Here is a 25,644-nt window from a genome sequence, read left to right as displayed (position 1 = left end):
GCCCGGGGCGGGCCGGGGCGTGTTGTGCCGGGCCGTGTTCCGCCTTGTGCCGGGCCGTGTTCCGCCTTGTGCCGGGCCCAGCGGAGCTGCTGGAGCGTGGTGAGTGCGGGGCCGGGCTCGGGGCTGTGCCGGCGGGTTGGGGTCTCTCGTTAGCGGCCCCTCAGCGCTGCCCCGCTCCCCTCACGGCTCTGAGGCAGGAGGGGACCCGCGGTGCTGTGAGAACCGAGGGGCCCGTGAGGGAGCCGGGGACGCTGTGGAGGAGCAGGTGGGAGGGGAGGCTGCTGCTCGCAGGGTGAGAGGAGCCGCTGCCATCTCACCCTGCTGGAGAGCGGCTCTGCTCTTCCCGAGCCCCGGGAAGGGTGGGATGGACTCGCCCTGCTGCGGCCCCAGGGACGGTGCCTGATGACACAGGGAGAAATCCGTCCTTCTCCCTGAGGAGAGCCGGATAGCGATGGCCTTTGTCTGCTTTTCCACGGGAAATGTGCTGTGCTTTCCCGGCCCGGTGCTCCCTGCATCCCCATGGGCTGCCTGGGGATCGGGCTGTGAGGCCCAAATCCCAAACATTTCTGCTGGCTGGGTTAAGCACTTTTATTCTGGCTTTTATTTCGTCATCTGGTGTTTACAGGAGATGATAAAGCAGCAAGGTTCCCGTTTTATTCCAGTTTTGCCTGTCAGACGCTTGGCAGGTCATGCAGGTGACCTGAGGGAAGGGTGATAAGTGTGTTTGATAGCAGCTGTTTCTCCCCAAAGTGCTGTGAATCCAGGTTATCCCCTTCCAACTGCACCTGTGGCATTTCTTCAGGGTTTTCTCCTGCCCTTGTTTTCTCTGTGCTTACCAACAAGTGGGTATCCTGGTTTAGTTAATGGTGACAATGTGGGTTGGGGTGGAAAAAGTGTGGTGTTATTTTCATGTGTTGTGGATTTTAGTGCTGTTTTGCTGTTAGGAATTCTGCTCTTTCAAAGTTTGTTTCATGTCAGTTTGATGGGGTTTCTTATGCTTTGTAACACCTTATGGTAACACACATCAGCTCTTCTTAATGCATTAATTTTCCCACTGGAACAGTCTTTGTTATATCAGTCCTCCTTCTTCCAATCCATTATTTCTGCAGCATGGAATAGACTTTCCTTTATTCCTTCTGGGATAAGTGAGAGTTGTAACGATGGCTTCATCCCCTGTTTTCAGATGAAGGTTTCAAAAGGCAGTTTCCAGTTGTGCAGTGGGAGGTGAGCTCTCTTCTTTAGCCTGAGCTTTATTTCTTGTCCTGCTGAGCTGCTGGGTGTTTGTAATTGCTGTGGGGAAGGCTGGCAGGAGACTCAGTAGCTTTCAAGTGGGTGGTAGCAATGAGGAAGGTGAGTAGGCTGGAACAGCTGCACTCTTTCACCTTAAAGCTTTTTTTCCTAAGTTGTTGTCTTGGAATTCCTTCTGAATGTCACAACTGCCTCTGACTGCATCTGGTGAGCAGCTCTCCTCAGGGTGATCCCTGCCATTAGTGCATGCTTGCAGATTTTATTTCTTAAAAACCTGTGAGCTTAAAACAAAAAACCACCCTATAATTCCTGATGTATTGTGATGGGAGACAGAGTTATCTGCAGGTTGGAACTTTAACTTCTCTTCCTTGTGGACCAGTGTGAGCTGGGTGGACTTTGCTGTTCCCTGAGGACGAAGGGCACAACCTTGGAGGTGTTGCAACACTGAGCTTTTTGTACCAGCTTCAAACAGTCCTGGGACAGCACCAAAGCCACCAAACCTCGCTGGGTTTGGTGCTGCTTGGACCAGAGGGGGCCAGGAGATGTTACTGTGAGGCAGGCAGTTGTTCAGGGTATTTCAAGTTTATTAAAATGGTATTTTTCTTTCTCCCAGGGCTCAGAATTGGCCTCTGTGAGCCTTGTCTGGGCAGTGTGTCCTCACTGGATGGCCAAGTGTGAAATCTGAATTGGCTCCACTTAGAGACTGTTCCTGTGAAAAGCAGAATTTGTTATCTCAGGAGCTGCTTTCAGCCTCTCTGGGCTTTGTCAGGTCCTTGTGTTCATCCCTTTTCATCTGTGCTCTGCCTCCTCTGCACATCCTCTTATCCCTGGATCTCACCTTTTCATCTATTTATTGCACAGCATCTCTACTGCTTTATTACAGCACCTGATTCTGCTGCTGGATGTAATCAAAATTCATGTTTCACCAGAATAAAATACACCAAAAAAGATTAGTTTAATATATGTGGCTTTAATGGCAGGGACAGAACTTTCAGTGAACTCAAAAGAAATTGCACAGCATCCCTGAAGCTCAGTCTTTCCTAAAAGGCATCCCAAAGTCTTTCTGGAAAAAAATGGGAATTTAAATTCTAAATTCTGAGATGATTTATTTGGGTAGGAAAATAGGTCTGGTGTACAGAGGCATAACCCACAAAATGGAAACCTGTGGTCTTTAACTGAATTACTTCTCCTTTGAGGAACTGAACTATTTCAGTTAGGAAAACATTTTTAGTGTGGGAATAAACGCACTCATATCAAAATAACCCATTACAGCTGAATCTGTGGAGATTTGGAACATCTTTCAGATGTGGCCTCATTTATTTTAATTGAAAGCTTCCCATGAGTGCTGAAGGACTGGAAAAGAAAATCAAGCAGTTACTTTTTCTGCTTTCTGTCATCTTCAGGAAAGTCATTAACCTCCAAGTGAGGGGCTGTGTCACTGCAGTGTCACATGAACAGCGTTCCCTTGCTCTGTAGGGGCAGCTCTGCAAGAGGAGCTTTGGGCTGGGTGCTGCAGAGCTGAGGACCTGGCTGGGCTCTTCCACTGCCTGCAGATCCTGGAGAAGTGGTGGAGAGGGGATAACTGTGAGGAGCTGGAAGGGGTAGGTAATGTTTCACTTCCAAACTGATCCCATCCTTCACCTGAACGTGTCCTGTGCCAGGCAGTCTTTGGCTTTCCAGGGAAAGTGCTCTCCAAGCTGTTTCTTTGCCAGGGAATTTTTAACTTATTCTCTCTGTAGAGCATGTGATGACTGAAAAAAAACTCCTCTCACAGATGTGCAGCACTGTCTGGATTAGTGCAATTCTTTAGCCACCTGGAAAAGCTGGATTTTAATCATTTTTTCTCCTTATTGTAACTGAACAACAGGAGTGTAGAAGAAGAAGAAGGAATATCAGAAAAATTGAGGAGAAAGAAGCAGGAGGATTGGAACATCTGGCTTTAAATGCAAAAAATAACTTGAAGTGATGTGTTGGTGAGGTGGCTGGGGGGGAGCAACAAAATGCTTCAAGCTCTGACTCGGGTTCTGGGAGCTGTGTGAGCAGGAGCTGATGGAGATGGCTCTTTCAGTAGGAATTAGTGATTGAAGCAATGTGTGGGAGAGCAGGGAGATAGGAAATCAGCTTCCTTGTTGTTCCAGCACGCTGGAAAGGAATGCTCCAAAAATCCTGAGTACAGAACATGAGTCCACATTCTGCTCCTCCAGCTGAGAGTGCAGACACCCAAGTGCCTTGTCCCAAACTGGTTCCTTTTGCATAAGAGCACCCAACACTTGGGTGCTTCCACAGCCTCCCCAGAGCTCCAGAGAAGACTTTTGTCCTTGTCTCTGGTTACAGATCTGCAGTGCCCAATTTTGTTGTGTTCTCATGCTCTGATAGCTTCTTTTGCTTTGTCTCACTTAGGCTGTGAAGTGCCAGTCACAGTCACCAAAACCCTTTTTGTTGACCAATTTGCATTTTTGACTGGCAATAATTGTCTTTTTATGCTCCATGTTTTGGGTTGCACTAAAGCTCAGTGCTGTGTTGTGAGCTCTTTGTTCAGCCCTACAAAGCAGTTCTTGTGTGAGCACATCTCTAACAAATGATCTAAGCCACCCTGATACAAAAACTGGCCACAGTTGTTTTCCTCGCTCTTTTAAATAGTTTATTTTTATATTTGCTGCTAAGTACTCCATGTAGTAGGCAAATTTATTTTTAAAGATGGGCTCAGTGTCTTTCCCAGCATCTGTCAGAAGTGAATTTCTGTTTAGCAGATGGAATTTAACTTCCTGTGGTGAGCTCTCATGGATTGGGTGCATCTTCAGAATATAGAGTGAGTTCATGAAGGATAACTCCATTTTGGGACAGATTCCCACTCAGTTCATCCCTGCATTAGTGCAGGACTGGTGCTTCTGATGGGCTTCAAGCAGCACAGCAGATCAAGGGTGCTGAGAGTCCCTTTGCTAAGATGCTTTCAGTGTAATTAGACTTGTGTGAACCAGGGAGGTTCTTTTCTGGAGCCAGGAAGGGTTTGCAGCCCTGCCATGTGATGGTTATCCCATCTCCAGGTCAGCTGTGTTTTTAAATGGGAATTTTTAAAGCTTTCCTGCAGAATGGTTGAACTTTAAGATCTTCTGGAGAAGTATTTGTCCTGCAGAAGTGTGGAAGTGGATTATTTATCTGTTTCAGTGCAAACATACTTGAGGTGGTGTTATGCAAAGCTAATCCTGGATTAGTGCCTTTCCAAGCAGGCAGGGTAAAAGTGGCTCTGGCACTTGAGCTCCTGAAAAAATAAAGCTGTCATGCCTTGGGAGCAGCACACCTGAGACCCCCAGAGATGCAGGAGCTGTATGGATTGCACTGGAATTCAGTGTTGTGCACACCCTGGCATCAAACATGGAGAGCATTGCACTAAATGAACTTCCTTGGAGTGTAATTAAGCTGAGAGCAGAGACCAAACCAATCAAGACTTTTTAATTTTGAAGGCTAAACTTGCACATGTGAAAAAAAATGTATTTCCAAATGAGGAACGTGTAGCTTCCACTGAAATTTGTGGCATTTTTTTTCTAATCTTTGCTATATTTAAGTCAACAAAATGTGACTTAAGTTCCCTAAGCCAGAACACTTTTTTTAGTGTTGCTGTGTGTGCTCAACAGCTCTGGATTGCTTTTGCTTCCTAAGCAGCTTTCTGTGAACACCAGGCTTGTGTGTGGGTGTGTAATTTAAATATTGCCCTCTGCAGTTTGAGCTCTGTGTGTGCAAATTCACGTGGTACATACATGGGTGTGTGTGTACAAAACTCCCATTGTGGATGTTCATAAATACTTATTTAAATATATATAAAAACAAGCACAGCTGAGTGCAGTCAGAGAAACAAAACACTCACTATCCACCTGTCCTGATGGAATTAAGGGGTGCCTGAACATTTGATCCTGATATTGCCATGGCAACTGTGCTGCTAACCTCAGCTGAGGAGTGGGGGAGCTCCAGAGGGTCAGGCTGCTCTAAACTCACCTGGGGAGAGGGGCAGGTTCACATTTCCCTGGGGTTTGAGCAGCCCTTGGCTTGCAGGTGATGCTGCAGAGCTCCCACTGCAAGCTCTTGTCCTTGGCTGACTCTGGAGCCTTTGGCATTTTCAGCTTTTGCAGAGGTGTTTGTTCATTTTTTAGGTGTTTGGGTGTTCTGGGGTTCATGCTGCAGGGAGTAAAAGCTGTAAAATGCATGAGAGGAGTTTCTGCTGCCTTGTTTCACCAGACAGATTTCTGTTTCTGCACATTTTGTGTCAGGGGGAGGTGTTGGAGAAAAGATTCCTTCCTGAGACCTCAGTGCTTTTGACTACTGGATTTCAACAAAAACCTTTAATAGATTCTAGCTAGCCATTTTATCTGTACTGCAAGTAATGCATAAGGCTTGTACCTGTTTAGCAAACACCTGTCTAAAACTGACTTTAAAAACCTTGGAAATGTCAAATACTGCATCTGAAATCTTTGAACATTTTATTTAAAAATTTGACAAAATGATTGCAGTCCAAATCCAAGGGGTGATCTCACTCCTGTTTACCAAACCTGAGTTGCTGCTTGGCTCTTAAGCCTGACATAAATCAATGGGAAGTATTTGTTCTGTAGAACTTTTAATTTCTTCCACTGGACAGTTTTATATAACATGTCATTTTAATATTGCACCACTTTTCTTTCCAACAAAAGCAACATATCAAAACCTGTAAATCAAGTGTGCTTGCAGGGAGAAATATTATGCAAATAAAATGCTTTAGCTTTGTGGGACTCTCTTTTGCAAATAAAACTCTAGAAACTGTTTTAAGATTGAAGAGAGTTTTTGAAACAAGGAGTCTGACTGGTTATTCTCTTTGTGTTTGATTGCATAAGAACTGTCAGCTGTTCAGGTTTGGGTTTTTTTAAAGAAGAAAAAAAAGGCAGCTCTTGCAACACTCTGATTTGTGCTGGCTTGGCATTATTGGCTCTCCCGGATAAGGAAAATCACATCTGTTCTTTTGGGGTTTGTTTTAGGGCTGATCTCTCTGAGAGAGGCTAAACCAGCAGAGAGCATGGGCAGTGTCAGCAGAGCTTCCCTCAGCTCCTGTCCTCTGAAGAGTTTGCCTTTTGTGCTTCAGGGGTAGCAGAGCAGGAGATGCAGCTCTGTATCTTGGTCACCACACTCAGGGCTGATCTTTCAGCCAGGGGGTTTTTGACAAGGTAAAACCAAAACCTGCACCCCTGAAGCCCTCAGGATGAAGTGAGGTTTGTATGAAGCTCTGCTGCTCCTGGAGCCCAAACAGTGGGATGGGTCATGGAATGAGTTTTTGTTTAATGAGTTTTGTTCAGCTGTTGGAAGTGAGGGAGTTTTGTCATTTGAGTGAAAAATTTAGAATTATGTAGGTGGAAATGTTTTAATCTTTGTCACTGTGGGGATTGAATCACTTTCTGCTGTTTGGTGGTGTAATGCAGGATGAGTGTGAGCTGGATTTAGAGAGCTGCTGGGTGTTTGTATCCCTTGACTGTGCAGTCCTAACCAGAAACACCCCTTGTCCTTTCTGGGTTTGCTCTCAGATCCCCACAGTGAGTGATCTATGAAATGGCAGAGAATGGCACAGACTGTGACCAGAGGCGCATCAGAATGAGCAAAGAGCAGCACAATGGCAGCTTCACAGGTAGGTGGAAAATCCCTTTGTGCTCTCAGCTGGCCTCTTTGGGGTGGAGAACAGCACAGCATTGGAAAGGAATTGATTTTGGGTCTCTGTTGAGGCTGGATGGAGCCACTCTGCCCATGCCAGGGTGCAATGGGCTGGGCTTTAGGGCTCCTTCCCACCCAAACCATTCTGGGATTCTGGGACTTTATACCCACATAAAGCAAAGGGCCCTGCTGCCTGAATCCATCTTGGGCACCTCAGTCAGCTCTAAACATGAAGGATTTATCTATTTCCATTCACATTTCTCTTTTCCCCTCCCAAAGTTCTTGATCTGTGGTCCACATACATTTAAGCTGACCTGAGTACCAACAGAGGCAACAACAACAACAAAAAAAACCCTAAAAAAATTAAACTGTGTTGGCAAATGTGTGGCTGTGGAAGTCAGGCTGTACAACCCCACCCTTTGGCACTGAAAAGTCAGTTCTTGGTAATAAAAATCTGTTTTACACTGGGACAGATCCAGTTATTAGTCTCCCAATTTCTAGCTGTTCTGTTGAAATTCAATGTCACTATAATTTATTGGTTTCAGTGATAAATTACCAACAAAACACTTTTAACTGCTTCACCTCCTGTTTCTCCTCTGTTTTTCTTGCTGGTATGTCTGAAGTAGCCTGGGGTTAATGCTTAGAATTTATGAAAAATAACCTGAAAACAGTTAATGAAGATTTGTGTGTCACTGAATAATCCGTGCTGTGTAGTAAAGCATGGAAATTCTAATCATCTTTGTTTGTTTCCTGTCAGCTTTGAATGTGCCAGTTCCATATTTAATTAAGTTTTGTAATCAAATGATTTCTCAAGTTGTGTGCAGTCTTACACCATTGTCTCTTACGACCTTTTACTAAAAACAAGGTCATAAAAACAAGGTTGAAGCATTTTTATTGCACATATTAAACAAAAAAAGATTAACTGCATGTTTGTATGTATGGAACAAATTAAAGCCCTTTACTTAAAGACTTAAATCATTCTGTAACTCTGAGGGAATGTGGATGTTGTTCAGTATTTGCCAGGATTGCTGTTAGTTCATCTTTAACAACTGATTTTACAGCTAAGAAACACCAAATTGAGTGGGCTGTGTGACTAATGAGACCTGCAATTTTTATGTAAATATCAGCATCTGATAAGGCAAAATGTTTCAATTACTGGAGTGAGACTGAAATAACACATCTTGGGTTACAAGATGCTGGAGATCAGATTAGATTAATATTTTAAATGCAACAGCTTTTTAAAAATGTAAAATGTGTTAATATTATTACAATGCAAAATAGAATACATGTGTTGTGACTGTGTAGTAAGTGATGTTTAAACAAGTTTGGTGTCTCTTTGATACAAGTGTATTTTTGTCATTGTTTATTGGTATTATTTTTTAAATTTTATTCCAGAATTCCTTTTCTTTAAAAGTTTAAAAATTATTACTGCCTATGAGCTTGACAACCTTTGAACAAGCCATCCTCCTCCAAAAAACCAGCTCGAGTTTGGGGTTTTATTCATCTTGTGAGCACAAAATCCCACCTTGGTTGGAAAAGCCTTTCTGTGAGCAGGGCCTGGCTGGGTGTGAGCTCAGTCCCAGGCAGGGCTGTGCTCCAAAATCGGCTCCTTTGCACAGGAGGGGTTTGGGAGGGCAGGTGCTCCTCTCCAGTTACACCCTGCCTGAGGGGGTGAGGAGCACGTGTAATTCCATCCTCTGGAAGCAGGAGCAGCTCAGAATTTCAGAGGGAAGTGTCCCTGCAGCAGGTGCTCAGATCACATTTGGGTGCTGGCTGCTTTCAGCTCCTCGGGCACTGCCCTGCAGCAAAACTGCCAGAGGGGAACAAACCACTGCATTCCCTGCATGTCACCTCCTCCTGAGCTGGGCTTTAGGGCTCCTTCCCACCCAAACCATTCTGGGACTTTATACCCACATAAAGCAAAGGGCCTTGCTGCCTGAATCCATCTTGGGCACCTCTAAACATGGAGGACTCAGCATTTCAAAGCCATGGGATAGTTCCATGTATTTCCATTCACATTTCTCTTTTCCCCTCCCAAAGTTCTTGATCTGTGGTCCACATACATTTAAGCTGACCTGAGTACCAACAGGGCAACAACAACAACAAAAAAAAACCCTAAAAAAAATTAAACTCTGGCAGCAAATGCTTTGGGATCAGGAGAAAAGATGATTGAGAGCTCATGGTAACTTCCTAACAAAAAGAAATATTACATATATACATATATATATAAAAAATATATAAAATCCATGTATTTTTGGGTGGGTAGCACCTGACTTGCCACCCTGTGCTTTTGCTTTTACTTTTCTTTTTTTTTTTTCCCTTTTCATTTGCAGATTCCTCGATGTTGAGCGAGCGGAAGCGAAGGGAGCGAGAGGAGAGGTTGAATATTGTACTGTGGAAAAAACCGCTTGTTACCTTGCAGTATTTTTGCCTGGAAACTCTAATAAACTTGAAGGAATGGACCATAAAGTAAAGATCATTTCTTTAACTTCTACTAAGAGTTCTGGGCAAACCCATGCTCTGATTCAGTAGGTCATTCTGACATCTCACTTTCCCTGATGATTCACAACTTGAAAATTGTTTTTTTTTTCCAGAGAACATGTGTATTTTTGTCCCTTAAAGGTGGCTGCTGGAACATCCCACACTTGTAGCTGTGCTCTCAGACCTTCTGCTTAAATTACATAAATGCAGCAAGGTGCTTGGGGGAGAAAATGGCAAACTGAAGAGTTGAATATCCCAATTAAAGAGTAGGACAATATTTAGGGATCCTTAAGGCAAAGGGATGTTGTGCTGTGGCTGCAGTGTTAAGCACCTAATGCAGGTGTTGCTATCACTGAGTAATCTTCAAAGAGCTCAGCCAGGGCAGAGATCAGGGTTCTGTGGAGCTTGCAGTGATGTTTATGATCCTGTAAATGAAGCTTATTTGCTTCTCTGTGGGCCTTTTTACAGCAGGAAATGATTTATTAAAGCACTTTCCCTGAGTGTTATTTTCACACTGGATAAAACCAGCTTTAATTCCAGTGAGAGAATTTGTGAGGAGCAGTCCTGCCATTCCCTGCTAGTGCTGAAATGCAGAGCCAGTTCTTAAGGCACAAGGCCCAGGGGTTCAGGCTGCCAGAACATGAGTGTAGTTTGCAATGAAAATGCCAAGAGCAGCAGCCCTGCAGTGCCTGTGTTGGGAACTGGGCTCTGTTGGGCTTGGGACTGAGTTTTACAGAGCTTCTCCCAGTCAGGGGAGGATCTGATGTCACCTGGGGTGACTCCAGCTCTTGGGCTGCTCCTCTGCAGCCTGAGCTGAGCTTGGTGCTCAGAGCTGAGCTTGGTGCTCAGAGCTTTGCTCACCCCCCTCTGGGCTAGGCTGGAGGGGGAGTTCAGATTTACTGACTGAAACTTCTGCTTTCCATTTTCTTTTGAAATTATTTATATGAAAAATGCTAGGTTTATGTAGTGTAGTCTTAATTCCCTTCTACACCCCCAAAAAAATCAAAACCCCCAAGCCTATTTATTTTATTATGTGCATTCTTTCAACTACCATTGAGAATTATCTCTGAGAACTGTTTTACTGGGTCTGACATCTGTAATTTCTGACAATCTCCAAGCATTTATTTAAACTAAGCAGAAATGACATTTGAGGATTTATTTTAAGACCTCAAATCTTATTTGGCTTCCTAGATATCCAATTCTGTTACAGACAGCACTTGCCTCCTGTGCTGAGCAGCACATTTCAGTTGTCTGGCACTCCCCTGACAGAATCTTTACAGAAAATAACCCTGACTATTACAAGCTCTTAAGTTGAGACCTCAGATTGACTCTTAATTCTGTGTTCCATTGCATAAATTCTGTTTTGAGTGACAATCATTTGAAATTCAATTGTCATACTAATGTAAGCAGCACTAACTTTAATTTTAAAATATTTTGAGTGCTCTTTTCAGTTAATATGAAATATTTGTGACTGTTTCCTGTATTATGCCTCACATTTCTATCTTTCTGTCTAAATAGCTAAGTTATGTTCATAGTTTGCTGTTATAGTCTGGGAATTTTAAGTTGTGCTAGGACTTGCTTTTTTATATATCATTAGGTGACAATATAATAGTGTTTTGTGGAAAATAATAAATGTATTTGCTAATCTATTGTGTGTGGCCACATACACATCAAGTAGGGAAAAAAACCCAAACATGCTCAAAAATTATTTGTAGCAAATTATTTTGGAAAATATGTTCTGCCTTTACTCTTTAGGTTACTCTAATGCTTCAGAGTTACCCAAAATATATTTATTAAATTTGGAGCTTAATTTTAATAGATAAAGGGAAACAAAATAATGTAAAGCTTTGTTGCTGTGACTGTCACTGTGGTTGTGCCCAGCAGCACAGTTGGAAATCAGCATTTCTGAATTCCACCCAGCTCGTCCTTGCCCAGGGCCAGTGCAGGGCCTGCTTTGCTCTGTGCTTGGCCACAGCTGCTGCTCAGGGCCTGGGTCTGACTCTTGGCTCCAGAAGCTGAATTGTTTTCAGCTTGTGTTTGTTTTCAGACACTTACTTTGTTTTTCTTTATTAAAGAAAAAATAAAATATGCGTGGCTGAACTTTGATCTCGCTTGACAGCCACGCAGAGATTTTTCCCTGAAGAGTAAAGGCTCCCCAGATATTTCCTTGGGAGGTTTACACTGCTGCCATGGTCCCTGCTGAGCACATCCAGGCAGCCCCAGCCCCCAGAGGTAGCTGAGTGACTTTGAACTGCGTGTTTAATGATGAAAAACCCTAATTTGCCATTTGTCTTTAAGATTGTGGCGGCGGCGAGGGGCCCTGGTGTGTGTGTTGCTGGCACTGGCAGTGCTCACAGCCATGTACTACATCGAGGGAACACATCAGCAGGTACAGCTGTGCTTCCTGCCTCACCTTCCAGCTGTGTTTCCCTGCCTCACCTGTGCTTCTCTGCCTCATCTTCCACCTCTGCTTCCCTGCTTCAGCTTTCACCTGTGCTTCCTGCCTCCCCTTCCAGCTGTGCTTCCCTGCTTCAGCCTCCAGCTGTGCTTCCCTGCCTCACCTTCCACCTCTGCCTCCCTGCCTCACCTGTGCTTCCCTGCCTCAGCCTCCAGCTCTGCTTCCCTGCCTCATCTTCCACTGTGCTTCCCTGCATCCCCTTCCACCTCTGCTTCCTGCCTCATCTCCCACCTAGGCTTCCCTGCCTCAGCCTCCAGCTGTGCTCCCCTGCCTCTCTTTCGAACCTGTGCTCCCCTGCCTCCCCTGTGCTCCCCTGCCTCATCTTCCACCTCTGCTTCCCTTCCTCCCCTTCTACCTCTGCTTCCCTGCCTCCCCTTCCAGCTCTGCTCCCCTGCCTCCCCTGTGCTTCCCTGCCTCCCTCTCCCTTCCCTGTGCTGGCAATTCAGAATTGTGCTGGGACCTCCATGAATTTATAATGTATGGCTCAAACTCGCTGAGGTTTTGTTTCTCAAGTCGTGGCTGCTCTGTTGGGTGAGCATGAGTTGTGTTTCAGGGCTGGGGAGGGATGAGCTGTGCTGTTTGAGCTGTGTTGGTGGATCTGGAGGTGTCTCATGTGTCCCTGAGTGAAGCACACCTCAGGTGCTGCAGCACTCCTTCTCAGCTCTGTCACAGCAGGATTTTAACAGTGGGAGCTCCTGAGGGGAAATGTTACCCTGAGTTGTGGCAGAGCTTTGTGGTTCCCAGGAAATGATTCTTGTGTTTCTGTGGAAGGGGCTCCTGCCCAGCTGCACAGGCACATACAGAGATGTGAAATGGTTTCATGGTTCAGATTCTATTTCTGGTTCTGTGATGTTTCTCATTGTTTGCAAATGGTCATTTAAGGCTTTGTGGGGTTTTGGTGAACACAAAGCCTGGTGCTTTTGCAGCACTGGAAGTGTAAGACATGGCTTAAGCTCAGTGATGGTGCTGTCTGCACCTTTCCCTTCCCTATTTCTCTTGGAGTTTCAGATTTTCCTGGAGGACAGAGAACCCTTTTAAAAACCAATTCCAGCTGATGTCACAGCTCTGAAATGAGCAGGTTCCCAATTCCAGAGAACCCTCCTGCTGTGGTGTGGCACTGCCTACCTGGGGGATCTGCAGTTCTGGAACCCAAGTCCTGAGTTCCCAGGTTTCCTTGAGCCTGCTGGGAATAAACCTGATCCTCTGGGACTGCTGAGGGCAGTGTCACCCTCAGGTGACAGCAGCTCCCTGTTAAGGAGGTGTCACTTGGCATTTTCAGGGTTTTTTGTGCCCTGGCAGGTTGGAGCCTGGATAAGAATGGTGTAAACTTCCCCTTGGTGCTCCTGGTCCATGGATGGTGTCAAGTAATGTCCAGAACTTGCTGTGACTTCCCCACATCCCCTCATTTCTGGGTGCAGCACACAGCCAGCATTTTAATGTGTTCTTAAAAGTAACAAACCTGCTGCTCACTGCTCCAAAATACAACATCCAGCCGGCTCACTGGCAGTGCAGCTGAGTTTATTCCTTTATTTAAACTGTTCAGACAATTCCCTGAGCTGTCTGGGCTCTACTTGACACTGTCTGGGAACTGCTCTTTATGAGCCTGTTCTGGATTTTAACCTCCTACTATTGAACCTGAATTTCCATCCATCTCCTTGGAAAGTTGCTGATTCCAAGATGTGGGGAGTTTTTCTTTTCAAAGTGCACTGTTTCCTCTAAGTGTCTGTGCTGCTATGTAATAAATTGCAAATAGAAGTATTTAGGAGCTGCTATAATCCAGATAAATGTCTGTGTTAGCTTGTAGCTTAATTTTTCTCCCTTGGAGATATCAAAATTTACATTTTTTTTTCTTTTTTGTGGCTTTCCTTGCTCAGTATGTGCGGTACATGGAGAAGAAGTTCTTCTGGTGTGCCTACTGGGTAGGATTGGGCATTCTCTCCTCTGTTGGGCTTGGAACAGGTCTCCACACCTTTCTGCTCTACTTGGTAAGGATATTTCCACACCATGTCCTTTCAGAATGGAGTACTTTAATTGTTGCATATTTGAAAAGAGGTGAATAAATAATTTTCTGTAATTTCTAGGCATTAAATACATCTGAAGTCGGTGCTCTGGTGAATGCTGTTCTTGTTCTGTAGTTTGCAAGCTCTGTGTTTGTTGAACTGTGGATATTGGCCTGCTGTTGGTTAATCCTCACTTTGAAACAATGAGCCAAATCTGCAAGCTCTATCCTCTAATCTCCTCATTTAAATGAAGCATGTTCTACTGTGTGCAGCTCAAGTGTTTCCATTTAAAATTTTTCAGAGTATTTTTTTAGTAGCTTAAAATGATCATTTTTCTAACTGAAGCCACCAAAACAGGCAGCTGGTTTAAAGTTCAGTCTGTATTAATTTTGCTTTAAAAATAATAGCAAGAACAATGTTTTTCTATGAAGATAAAATATGAAATTTGCATGATGTTGTTTATCTCAGCTTAGCTATGAAAGTCAGGGAAATGTTTGGGTGTGTTTTGCTTTTGGCCATTGGATTAGTTCCTGGGTTATGAAACCACTGCCCTGGATTCAAGAAAAGGATTCATGGCCACAAAATAATTAAAACCAGTTCATGCAACAAATGTCATCTTGTCTTTGGAACAATTACAGATGTTTACTTTCAGAGCTGCTTTAATCATTAACAATAACACAGAAAACACGACAAGAAACTCCTGCCTTCCCCCAGCAGGGCAGTGCCTGGGAGATGGAAAGGCATGGCATGAGCAGCCTCACATTTACTCTGAGTGCAGCTTCTGCCCTAAAGACTGTGGAAGGAATTCCTGCTAAACAAACCCAAGTTTGTGCATTGAGCACTGTCAGACCCCAGGCCACTCCAAGATGATTTTTGGCACATTAAGTCTTCCTAAGACAGCAACACTTCTTTTCTTAAAGGAGGTGGAACCTTTCTTTTACTCTATATTTAAAAATCAAAGTTGTAAATTACTTCAATGTAGAAAAATTAAATTGCATAATACATCAGTTTGATCATCCTGTGGGATATGTGAACCTTGTGGAGGTGCTTAGGCCATGACCTGAGCTGACACTGAAATAATTTATAGAAAATGCAACTTCTCAGTTGTTTAATCAATATAACTTATGGTGGGTGTTTGGGAGCCTTCCAGAGATTAAAGGATGTGTCACCCAGGAAAAGAAATGGAGTTTAATGTTGTTAGGGAAGGTATTTATGTGGAACATAAAATGGAAAGCATAACTTTGTTAGGAGGGGGAATCAGACTGAATAAATTGCACTGAGCAATTAGAAGGTGGTTATAGAGTAAAATGCAATAAAAATGTACCATCAACATTTCTAAAGTGTAACACTACAGGAGCAATGCTGGTTTGCTTTAAATACATGAGGCAGGTGAGCATGATCCTGTTTCACTGAGGGAATTCCGTGAGGGCAGTGAGTGTGGGAACAACAAGAAGCCAGGATTTGTTTCCCTTTTTTTTTCTCCTGAGCAAGATTTAGTGATTAGCATGCTCTGCTCAGCTCAATTAACACCTCCTGGGCACTGTCAGAGCACCTCATGGTTTACACCTCGGTGGAAACCACGCGGTTGTTGCCACTAGATGGCAGAGGGAGTGTAAAAACAGCAGCTCCTGGCCCTACCAAGCCCTGTTTGCATTTGAACTACCTGAGCTGTTAATATTCTTATCACTGCAGCTGTACCAGCAAGGTGTACATGGAATTTGTTATCACTGTAGTAAAACAGGGCTTGATATCTGCTCAGTGGGAGAGGGAACAAAGAGTGCTGACATGAGGCTGCTGCTGCAGCTTTTAGGGGTGAGCTCTCAGAGTGGTGTTCTGGATTTAACCCATCTGGAAACAATGCACTTAGGAGCTCCAGCTCTCAAAGGGAGGAGTTGTAACTATTTTGCTTTGTTATTTGTACATCAATTCCCTCTAAAAGTAGAAATGTGACACATTAAGTGGGGCTCTTAATATTAACTTCTCCATTACTGTTGATCTATTTTTCATGTTCCATATTCTTCATAATGGTAAAACTTATTCTTCTGCTGACTCAAAGAAATGAAAAGTTACAAAACAAATCCTCCCCTGCTTTATTGCCTGGATTTGCTGGCAATAGAGAACAGACCCAGTAAGTGCTTTCAAATTGCTTTTAATTAATTGCTCATTTTAAAGCTGTATGTACAGGGAGATTGTTGGGAATGCAATTACATGCTGGGAGAACAATGCCCTTGGGCCCACCCATGTGGTGCTGAGCTCTGCTGGGACTTGCAGCATTGTCTGTGCCACTGAGGGCACGTGGAGGGATTGATGGCAGGAATTGATGGCACGTAGGCACCTGCTCAGGCTCCTCAGCTGTCCCACAGGTGCCTCTGAATTCAATCCTCTGGATTATCCCTGCACTGGATGTGGCCATTCCCAGCACTGGGCAGGCCCTGCAAGTGCTTATGCAATGGCTGCAGTACATGAATGGCTCTGATGTTTGCTTTCCCTGGCCTGCTTTGCTGTTTTTGCAGTGTTGAAAGCTGTCATTTGTCTGGATCCTTCAGAGCATCTCTCACCAGCTGCTTTTTGGAGCTGCATTCCGGTGCCAGGAGAGATCCCGGGGTTAGCTCAGAACACAGTACTTGGAAACACTTTGCTAAAAGTAGAATTTCAAGCAGCCTCAGCGTGGGAGGGGTGTTGCTGCCTCAGGATCATTTCAGTTCACATCTGATTTGGGATTTTTTTTGGTCACCAATCCTTGGTGCACGAGGGACAGGTCGAGCGTGTCGGTTTGATACCTGGCTTTTAATTGCTGCTGCTGTGATTAGAGAACTTTCTAGATGTTAGAACATTGTCTGATGTGTCAGTTCCTAGTTTAATGCTGCTTCCTCAGTTGTTGCCAGCCCTGGATGTAAGATCTGACATGGCTTTTTGGGAAACAGTTCTCATGCTGCACTTGGCACGGCCCAGAGCAGATCTGCAGTGCAGGAACAGGGAGGCAGGCCACTCTTCCAAGAATCCTTTCCATTCTAACACTTTCAAAACAAGTCTGCTGGTTTGTTTTCTTGAAACCTATTAAAGGTTTTTCACATTCTTTAAAAACAACCCTTAAAAATAGTAATCATGATGTGGTTCTGTAGGAAATAAAACTCTTATGATTAATGACTCTAAATACTGGTTTTAGCAGCACATGGCTTTTTCCTCAGTCCTGAGATGTTTTCTGTTGGTGGTACATGAAAATATGAACAGCATGAATCACCTCATTACCAGCAGAGGATGGCTGAGGGTAACTCATGAGGAATTTTTGGTGTTTGTACATCTCTGAAAGATCTTTGCTGCCGAAAATGAATGAATGAGGCGGCGGTGCCGGAGGGCTGGGAGCAGGGGACAGTAGGTGGAGTGCTGGGCTGGGATCATGGGCTGAGGCCATCCCCACCCAACTCTTTGGTTTCACTTCAGCTCTGAAAAACGGATTGTCAGAGATGTGGCCCCCAAAAAAATGTGCTTCAAACAGATTGTCAAACATGTGGCCCCAAAAAAAATTGTGCTTCAAACCAGTACTTGAGGGCGTCCCCTGTCCCTGGGGATGTGAAATCCCTCAAGGGATGAATGGCACAGAATTCCTCACGGCACAAAAGCTCAGGGCAGCTCTGGCTGTTTGCATTGTCGGTGTTTTTGTTGCTTAAATGTGGATTTTTTTTTTATTTTTGGTGGCTGCAATGAGGGGCAATGCTGAGGGGTTTGTGCTGGTGGCCCTGGGCGAGCACAAACAGGAAATGTGAGGTACAATAGCAGTGGCTGTGCCGAGGTCCAGCCCGGATATTTCAGCTGGAATATGTGAGTTTGTCAGGAATTCTTACACAGTGGAAGAGGGCACAGGAAAAAAAAAATAAAGAGCAGAAATTTGCTTTTAAAGAGAAAAGTGAATCAGAAAGGCAGTGCCCTTATTGCCAGTGCTACCCTGAGAGAGTCAGGCTGGGTTTGTCTGCCTTTGAGGGCTCAGCATCTGTCTCACTTTCATTCTGAATTGGTTCCCCTCACTCAGAGGTCACATCCTGGCCTCTCCAAACAGTCACAGTTTGCAGCTGAAATGAGCCTTGTGTTGGCCCTACCCAAACTGGTTTAGGTTAGAATTTGAAGATCGAAAAGCCAGACACTTGTGCAATAATGAGTCCATTATTTTGGAAAAAAAAGATGTTGGTGGTGTAAATAATTAAAAAAAACAAACCCACACAAATAAACAGTTTCCTGTCAGGACTACTGAAAGGTTTTTAAAGTCAAACCTAATTCCTTTTAGTTCTCTTGTTCCAGGAGCTGAGCTTGTAAGAGGAATCAATAAAAATTACTGAAGTACTTCTTAAAAGAGAAGCTCACAAAACAGGACTTACTCCACTTTTATGAAGTGAGAGAATAATTCAGAAACCCACACAACTTATTCTCATATTTTTTCTCCATTTACTTCCTCGTGACTAACACAGGAGTATTTTCACAGTAATTATCAGCTTCAGGAGAGGTTTTGCTCTTTCCACGCAGATCATTCAAAACTATTGTGAGAAACTCAGAAAAGGATGGTTCTGTGTGTAAAGGAAAAAGTGAGAAACAAAGGCTGAGCTGCCTCAGCCAGGTGGGAGGTGCAGCAGGGCTGAATTCTTTTTGTGAAGTGAGGTGTTCATTTCCAGCCCTCACTGTTCTCCCATTCACACGTCAACTTGCAAGCCTAAAACAAAGGAAATAAAAAAGGGTTCTGTCTAATACCTGTGCTCACATTACTGCTATTGAATTGCTGAGGTGGTTAAAAGAAAAATATGTGGAGGGTGCAGAAGGCAGAAATTAATTCTAAAATAAGTTTAAATGGAGCCTGTTTGTGTGAGGGTCGTTTTTGTCTTTTACTCTGTCATTTATTTCTTTCCTGTCTTTAAACTACTTCCTCCAGCTGTCCTAAGCTTTCTACAATGAACTGAAATATCCTGGAATATGCGAATCAACATAAAACTTTTTTTTTTTAAATCACTTTTGTAATTATGTCATCACACCTGGACTCTGTTCTGCTTGAAACTGCAGTTTTGATATTAATAATGCACTGCTGAACTGGGAGGCTCTGAATTAACTGGACACTGCTGCTAAATCAGTTGTGCAGGCTGAGTGTTCCTTATTTAAAAATCTGAGATGGAAGGTGATGTTTTCAAAGAGAAAAAGGTTAATGAGAAGTCTTGGTGCTCCTGTTGTTGTGTTGGATGTCTGTAGATATCTACAGAGTAAATCCAGCACTACTGGCTTGGGTTAAATGTGGAACAACAGTCCTGGGATGCTGGAGGAGTTTATGGGGTGGTGCAGGAGTTCATGGGATGGTGCAGAAGTTCATGGGGTGGTGGCTGCACCCTTTTCTTCCTCCTGAAGGTTGATGGACTTTACCTTTTAGAAGCTGACGCCCTGTTTTCATTATCTGCTCTCCACTTCCTCAACGTTTGTTCTGTCAGATCTCTGCCGGGAGGGCATGTTGTGCTTTCTCCTCATTTGTCCCTTGGAGTTTCTATGGTTTTCTTTTTCTTTTTTTTTTTTATACACAGCCTGAACTTTATACCTTTCATGTCCTGCTTCCTGGAGCAGCTTGAAAATAACGATAATTGTGCAGAACAATCTCTAATTGGAGATTCTAAAGCCAATCACCACTGCTGGTGGCAGTTTGAATAGACACTGAGGTTTGTTCTTCAGCAATGAGTGGATGGCTAGGGAAGGGCAAGGAGAGCATTTTATTGTGTTACTAATGATTTTAAGGTAAACTTGAATTCTTGCAGTTGTGCCTCCCTCTGACATGAGTCTGTGTGTTCCTATAGAAAGTAATGTAGGCACAGCCTTAAAAAAATCTGTTTTTTATGTTACTCCTTAGAGCAGCACTGTGGCCCTTCACACAGACAGTGGTGCCATGTGCTGCTCCCTCAGTGACTCTAGTTTAGTCAAATTCAGAGTTTGTGGCCAATCATTTGGAATTTCCATCAGCTCTGCTCTGTGGGGCAAGGCTTGGCTGAAGTGGGAATAGAAACTTAACCACAGCCATGTGAGTGTAAAATTAAAACCCAGCTTGAAAGGCTGTGAAGGTCTTCAAAACCCAGCCCTGAGCACTTGATGGATGTTTGTGTCACTTGAGGATGCTCTAGGTACAGGATCCTCTGTCCCCAGCCCTGATTTCCAGCCAGCACCACATACCAGACGTTATAAAATCATGAGACATTTTAATCTGGTACCACAGACAGACAAACTGCACGTATTTACCAGCCACCTCCAGACCAAGCTTCTCCTCTTAATCACACAGCAGCTCTCTGTGGGTAGTTGTCCACTGCTCTCAGAGATAAAAAGGATGCTGTAAGTGTGCTGTGACTTTCTGGAGAGGTGTAATGACTTTGTGGATAAGTATGGGATGAGTCGTGGCCTGAGGCACCACTCAGAGGATGTTTCCCATGAGAAGCAAGCTTTTCTTTTTCCAATTTATCCTCATCAAATACATCATGACATGTTCTCCCCCTGTGCAAAGGCTGAGTCTTGAACCCAGTGTGAAAAGCAGGGTATCCATGGAGGAAAACAGATTTTTAGTGCATTAAGTTCAGCAAGGAGTTCAGGGTAATATTTTTCTTGCTGGCAGACATATCACTTTTCTTTGAGAAATGTTTCTAAATTAAAGCCAGTCTAAAATTATGTCTTGCCCCAAAATAAAAGGTTAAAATTAGATGTGGTTGTTCTTGTATCACTTGAGCTGTTCTGTGAAGGGGCATGTGAGAAACCAACACTTGATACTTGATTTGTTTGGAGCTTTAATTGACTTCCCAGCCCAGGTGCTCAGAATGATTAATAATGTGAAAATATGATTCATTTTTAATTGGAAATTCAGTCACTTTTCCTTATGGTAAAGACTTTCTGCTGTAAGAATTATACAGATCAGCATGTTTTTAAGGATTTTAACTCGTGATTTTTTTTACATGTGGCTGCTGTCTCTTTCTACTTCCACAGATGAATTTCCAAGCATAATTTATAGATAAAAAGATTTTTATTTTCCAGAAATTTCATAGTGCATCACTTTAAGTAACTTATTTCTGTGCCATTCCAACTTTGGGTGCTCAATCACTGGAATAAAACTCCTTTGAGTTCAAGAGTTCGGTGTCACCTTCTCTGAGACATTGGGGTTGTGCAGACAGGAATTTCCAAACTCCCCTGAACTGCTTTTGCTAAGAAATAGATTTATGTTGAGTTCATCTCGATGAGCAAATCTTGTCTTGTTTGATTTGCAAATGGTACAGATATTTCTAACACATCACATTCCAGCCTGACCACAGGCTCCTGCTGGTCGTCAGCAGTGGCAAGCGAATGTTTCTCACCCGAGTCAGCAGAATGCATCTCAGTTTCTCCTCTGCTGTCCTTTGGTGGTGCCTCTTGCAGCTTAAAAGGAAAAAAAAGTCACAGGAAGAGGGTGAGGGAAAGACAGTTGGTGTTCAGGATCTTACATGCCTTGAGTTGCAGTGATTTTTCCTGGTTTGGCAAGGATCACCTCACCTCCAGATGGATTTAGTGTTCGGTGGGATGGGGCTTGAAGCAGTTTTGTCCTTTCCAAAGGCAGAGCTGCAGTCCCTGTCCAAGGGGCACATCTCAGAGAGCTTCCCCAAGTGTTGAAACAAACTCAACTATTGCAGGGAGGCAGAACACTCAGTATTTCCTGCAGCCCCACACAGAGCAGGAGCAGGAGGAGAGGGTGGAGAAAGTGTTATTTGTGGAGAGGATTAAAAACTGGATGAGAATGAATCCTCCTGTGTGTAGAGTCAGGGTTTTCCAAAGGTGGCACCTGGATCCTATTTGGAGTTGGTTCCTGCTCCTTTCAGAGTTAAACCATCACTAAATAGAGATGAACCCCCCAGTACTCCTGTTCCTGCTCCCAGCCCTGTTGAGTTTGGGGGTGCTCGGTGCCCAGGGCTTTGGGGAAGCCCCAAGAGCAGATGCTGGGGGTGTTGCTCTGAGCCTGTCAAACCTGGGGCAGTGTCCCTGTGATTCTGAGCCCCCCAACCCTGGGGCAGTGTCCCTGTGACCCTCAGGACACCTGGGCACAGGAGAAGGACACAGGTTCCATCCCAGCCTTCCTCACTCTGAACGAGCCATTTGCATTTTATTCCTCGTTCCAGTCCAAATGTGGCTTTTGTGGCTTCCACCCTTTGGACTTTTTTCCATTATAGAATTGTTTACATTGGTCTGGGAGAGTTCTGTTCCCTTGGCCTGGCCTTCAGGTGGCCGTTTGCAGCTGTTTTGTGAATTTTGTGAAATGCCTTTATTTATTTTTTTCCATTGGCTACTCCCTGTGACATTTTTCCTTTTGCAGACATTTGGTGAGACTGGGAGGGCTCTCACCAGGAGGGTTTTGAGGTGGTTCAGCCACTTCCAGGGTGGGAGAGGCTCCTGCAGCATCTCCAGTTGGGCATTTTGTCCTTGTGTGCTCCCCTGGCATTTTAGAACCTGCTTTCTTCCACTTTGGGGAAAAATTTGGGTGATGCTGAAGCCTGGCAAGGGCTGGGGGCTGCTTATCACTACTGTCAGTAGTAATTAAATTTAAATTTGTCTCTTGCTGCTCTAAACAAGCTGCCTGTAGTTCCTCTGTGCTTTGGTGTGTATTCCAAATTTTGTGGAAGTGAAAGTCCCACCTCTGGATTCTGTATCTCACTGCCTTGGCCTCGGGGGAGCTGAGGGAGTGGTCATTTACAACTCAAATACTGGGAAATTCCTCCATGCAAATCTGCTTTTCAGGAGAGTTTCACTGCAGATTTCTGCAGGTGAAAACCATTCATTTTAGGATGATGGTTTAAGACTTTTTTTTTGTTTTTTTTATCCCAAGGTAGCTGTCAGACCTAGGGAGGGGCAAGCAGGGGATGGGGTTAAATTCCCAAAATTTTAGAGTGGAGCAAGAGGTTCCCAGGTTTTCCATAAATGTGCTTTGCAATTTTAGGGAAGTTTCAAATCTCTTTGCATCTGCCCTTGGTGAGTGAAATAAATATTATTTATTTAGCTCTGAAGCTGCTGTGGAGATGATCTTGTTGCAGGTACCAAGAAGTTTATTGCCTTTAGAACCTACAGAAATATTAATAATAGAAATTATTACTAATTGACTATTCTTCCAATCTTTGTTCTCTCATATCAAAATCTCTCTTGTACAGCAATTTCTCTTATTCAGTTTTATTTCACTGAACCTTTTTCTTTTCCCCAAGAGAGACTGTGCCTCATTTATCATCTCACAGGTTTTGTATTTCTGCAATCCAAAATACACCCAAGCACTTGGAATGAGTCTCCTGTAAAGCAACAAGGAATAAATAAAAGATTTTTCTTGTTATCAGAGCAGCTTGTCCTTTACCAGTTGCATGCCAGAAAAATGGCTTTATTTTGAATTGTTTGCATATGACAGCAGTAGTTGCAGCTGCCATACAGAAAATACAACTGGTAATTTATTTCAACATTCTTAATTCACTGAAAATTTACAGTGTGGATGTCATTGCCTCAGTGCAGTGCTGTGAAATGTTGGGGAGGGAACCTCATCATCCCAGAAATCCAGGAGTGCTGGAGCTTCCCCTTTTGTGTGGGACCTGCTTGGAATTTCAGCCTTTAATGTGCAAATGAAGCTTTGGGGGCTGCATTTCAAAGGGAGCTCTGGGAGCCCTGGGCAGGGCTCAGCTCTGTCACACTTTCCCTCTGTTCTGGAAGAAATTGAGCTTTGAATTTTTTTTTTTTTAATTGGGAGGGGGTATATCAAACTCTCTTATAGCTCTAATAAAATGAAAATCAATTAAGATTGCAAATAAAAACGTAGAAGAAAATTGCTGGCAATATTTCCCAGCACGGTGTCAAAAGCCATCAAATAATGAATAGCACAAGTTAAGGTTTGTGTAATTTGTTCTGCACTTAATGAAACTTTTAAATTTACATAGAGACCTCTCTTTAATGCAGTAATTTTATTTTTCCCTGCCTCTTCCCTGGACAATGTTTCCATGACCTTTGTTAAGTGATTGTTTTTTAGCTACAATGTCTGGTGTTCAGATTGTTTGAATTGCTTCTCAATTCTTTTGTATTAAAAATAATGGCAATTCTTTCAGGTTTATAAACTATGTGGCAGTTCATTCCTTGAATAGATTTTTGTGCTTGTTTTATTTGGATGTCTGTAAAAAAAAGTCTTTCTGTGTAAGATGGAAACTAAAATTAATTCTGTTAAATGGTATTTAAATAATGTTTAAGTTTTGAATTACATTTCAAACTATTTTTTAATGAAAAGCAGTGAGGCCACTTTCTTGTTTACTCAGAAAAAACAGACACAAATTAAACAAGTGGCTGTTGGAGGAAAATACACAAGTTAAGAAAGTCTGCTGCAAGATGTCATTAAACCCAGTCATTAAAAAAAAATCAATATGTAATTTAAATGCCTAATCCTCTAAAAGCAGCAGTAGGGAAAACACCTCCTCCAATAAAGCTGTAGGTCATAAATACCTTAAAGAGAACATTGTAAAATATTTGAAAATCCCTGGTTTTTTAAAAACAGTGAGGATTCTTATTTCTCCTTGGCAACATTCTAAGTGGCAGGGCAAAAGCTGAAAGGCTCCCTAACATTTTAGTGGATCAAAAGGAAGATTTAAATTTTTTTAAAAGTACATTAATAGCTCAACATTGCAATTCAGGTCTTAAAATAAACTCCAGCAAACAAGAATTTGACATAAATAACATTATCAATGGCCAAAGTGAGAAGCACTAGGTTTTAACCTAGGGACAAATGGTGTGGGGGGTGCTGATTTTAAATTTTATTCTAACTCACATAAAATACAATTGAAATTTTTTTGTTGTGTTTTTTTTTTTTTTCAGGGTCCACACATAGCCTCAGTGACTCTTGCTGCCTATGAATGTAACTCTGTGAATTTTCCTGAGCCTCCTTACCCTGATCAAATCATCTGCCCTGATGAGGAGACAACTGAAGGCTCCATCTCCTTGTGGGCAATCATCTCAAAAGTCAGGCTGGAGGCCTGCATGTGGGTAAGGCTTGTTTCAAATTAAATTTCCATTTGTGTATCTCATAGGCAAAAATCCCTCAATTAGCAAAATAATGATGGGTTCCACTGCCCAAATTTGTGAAATTTACCTTCCTGGTGAACCTTTTAGCCCTGATCATTTTAATGCTTTTTAATAATTTATTCCTGGGATGTTTTTAGCAGCTGCAGTGCTGTTTGCTAAATACCAGCAGAAAACTTGAAGGCTGATGATGTAAAAAGTAAATTTTAGGAAGGGTATCTGCACCCCAGATGATCTGGCAGCTCTCAGGTCTAAGCAAGAAATAATTCCAAAAATGTGGGGCCTGTGACACGAGTGAAGCTTCAGTTCCTCATCTCCCAGCTTGTTCTGGGCTGCAGCAGTAAATTGGATTACATTTTTAAAAATGATTTTCCACATTTTTCCATATTTTACTTCTGTTTTTCTGCCTGTTTCCACTTTTCACTGAAAAGCTGACCTGCTTTTCCTGTTGAAGTGAATCAGGGTGTTAGGAAACGCTGTCATTGGAACTTCCTTTCTGTTTTCCTCTTTTTTTTTTCTTTTTTTTTTTTCTCTGCAGCTTCTTCTAGAAGTTTAATTTTTGGAGGATTTTGGTCAGCCAAGCTGTATTTTTCATGACATGTAGATCATTTTGAATTCAGTTTACACAGATGCATCTGCTGAGAACTACATGCCAAATTAACTTTATTTTGCTGCTGACTTCCTGTCCTAGCTGATGATTTAATTACTAAATTCTTGGTTGTCTAACTCAAATGC

At 43.2% G+C, this 25,644-nt stretch overlaps 1 protein-coding gene across 2 annotated transcripts in view; it reads left to right on the top strand.

Moving 5' to 3' along the window:
• VMP1 (vacuole membrane protein 1) overlaps positions 1–25,644 on the top strand; it is a 62,695-nt gene continuing 37,051 nt past the window's right edge. The window contains exons 1-6 of one of the 2 annotated variants that reach the window (XM_033078067.1): positions 1–99; positions 6,789–6,889; positions 9,246–9,381; positions 11,692–11,782; positions 13,726–13,836; positions 24,706–24,873. In XM_033078067.1, the coding sequence (XP_032933958.1) occupies positions 6,814–6,889; positions 9,246–9,381; positions 11,692–11,782; positions 13,726–13,836; positions 24,706–24,873 (582 nt within the window). In that variant the 5' untranslated portion in view covers positions 1–99; positions 6,789–6,813. Of the gene's footprint in view, positions 100–2,720; positions 2,850–6,788; positions 6,890–9,245; positions 9,382–11,691; positions 11,783–13,725; positions 13,837–24,705; positions 24,874–25,644 lie in introns of those variants that run through there. The other variant, XM_033078068.1, reaches the window with a different exon arrangement.

This window comes from Catharus ustulatus, chromosome 22 (genome assembly GCF_009819885.2).
Source record: "Catharus ustulatus isolate bCatUst1 chromosome 22, bCatUst1.pri.v2, whole genome shotgun sequence".
NCBI classification, from domain to species: Eukaryota; Metazoa; Chordata; class Aves; order Passeriformes; family Turdidae; genus Catharus; species Catharus ustulatus.
This window is presented reverse-complemented; position numbering and strand designations above follow the sequence as displayed.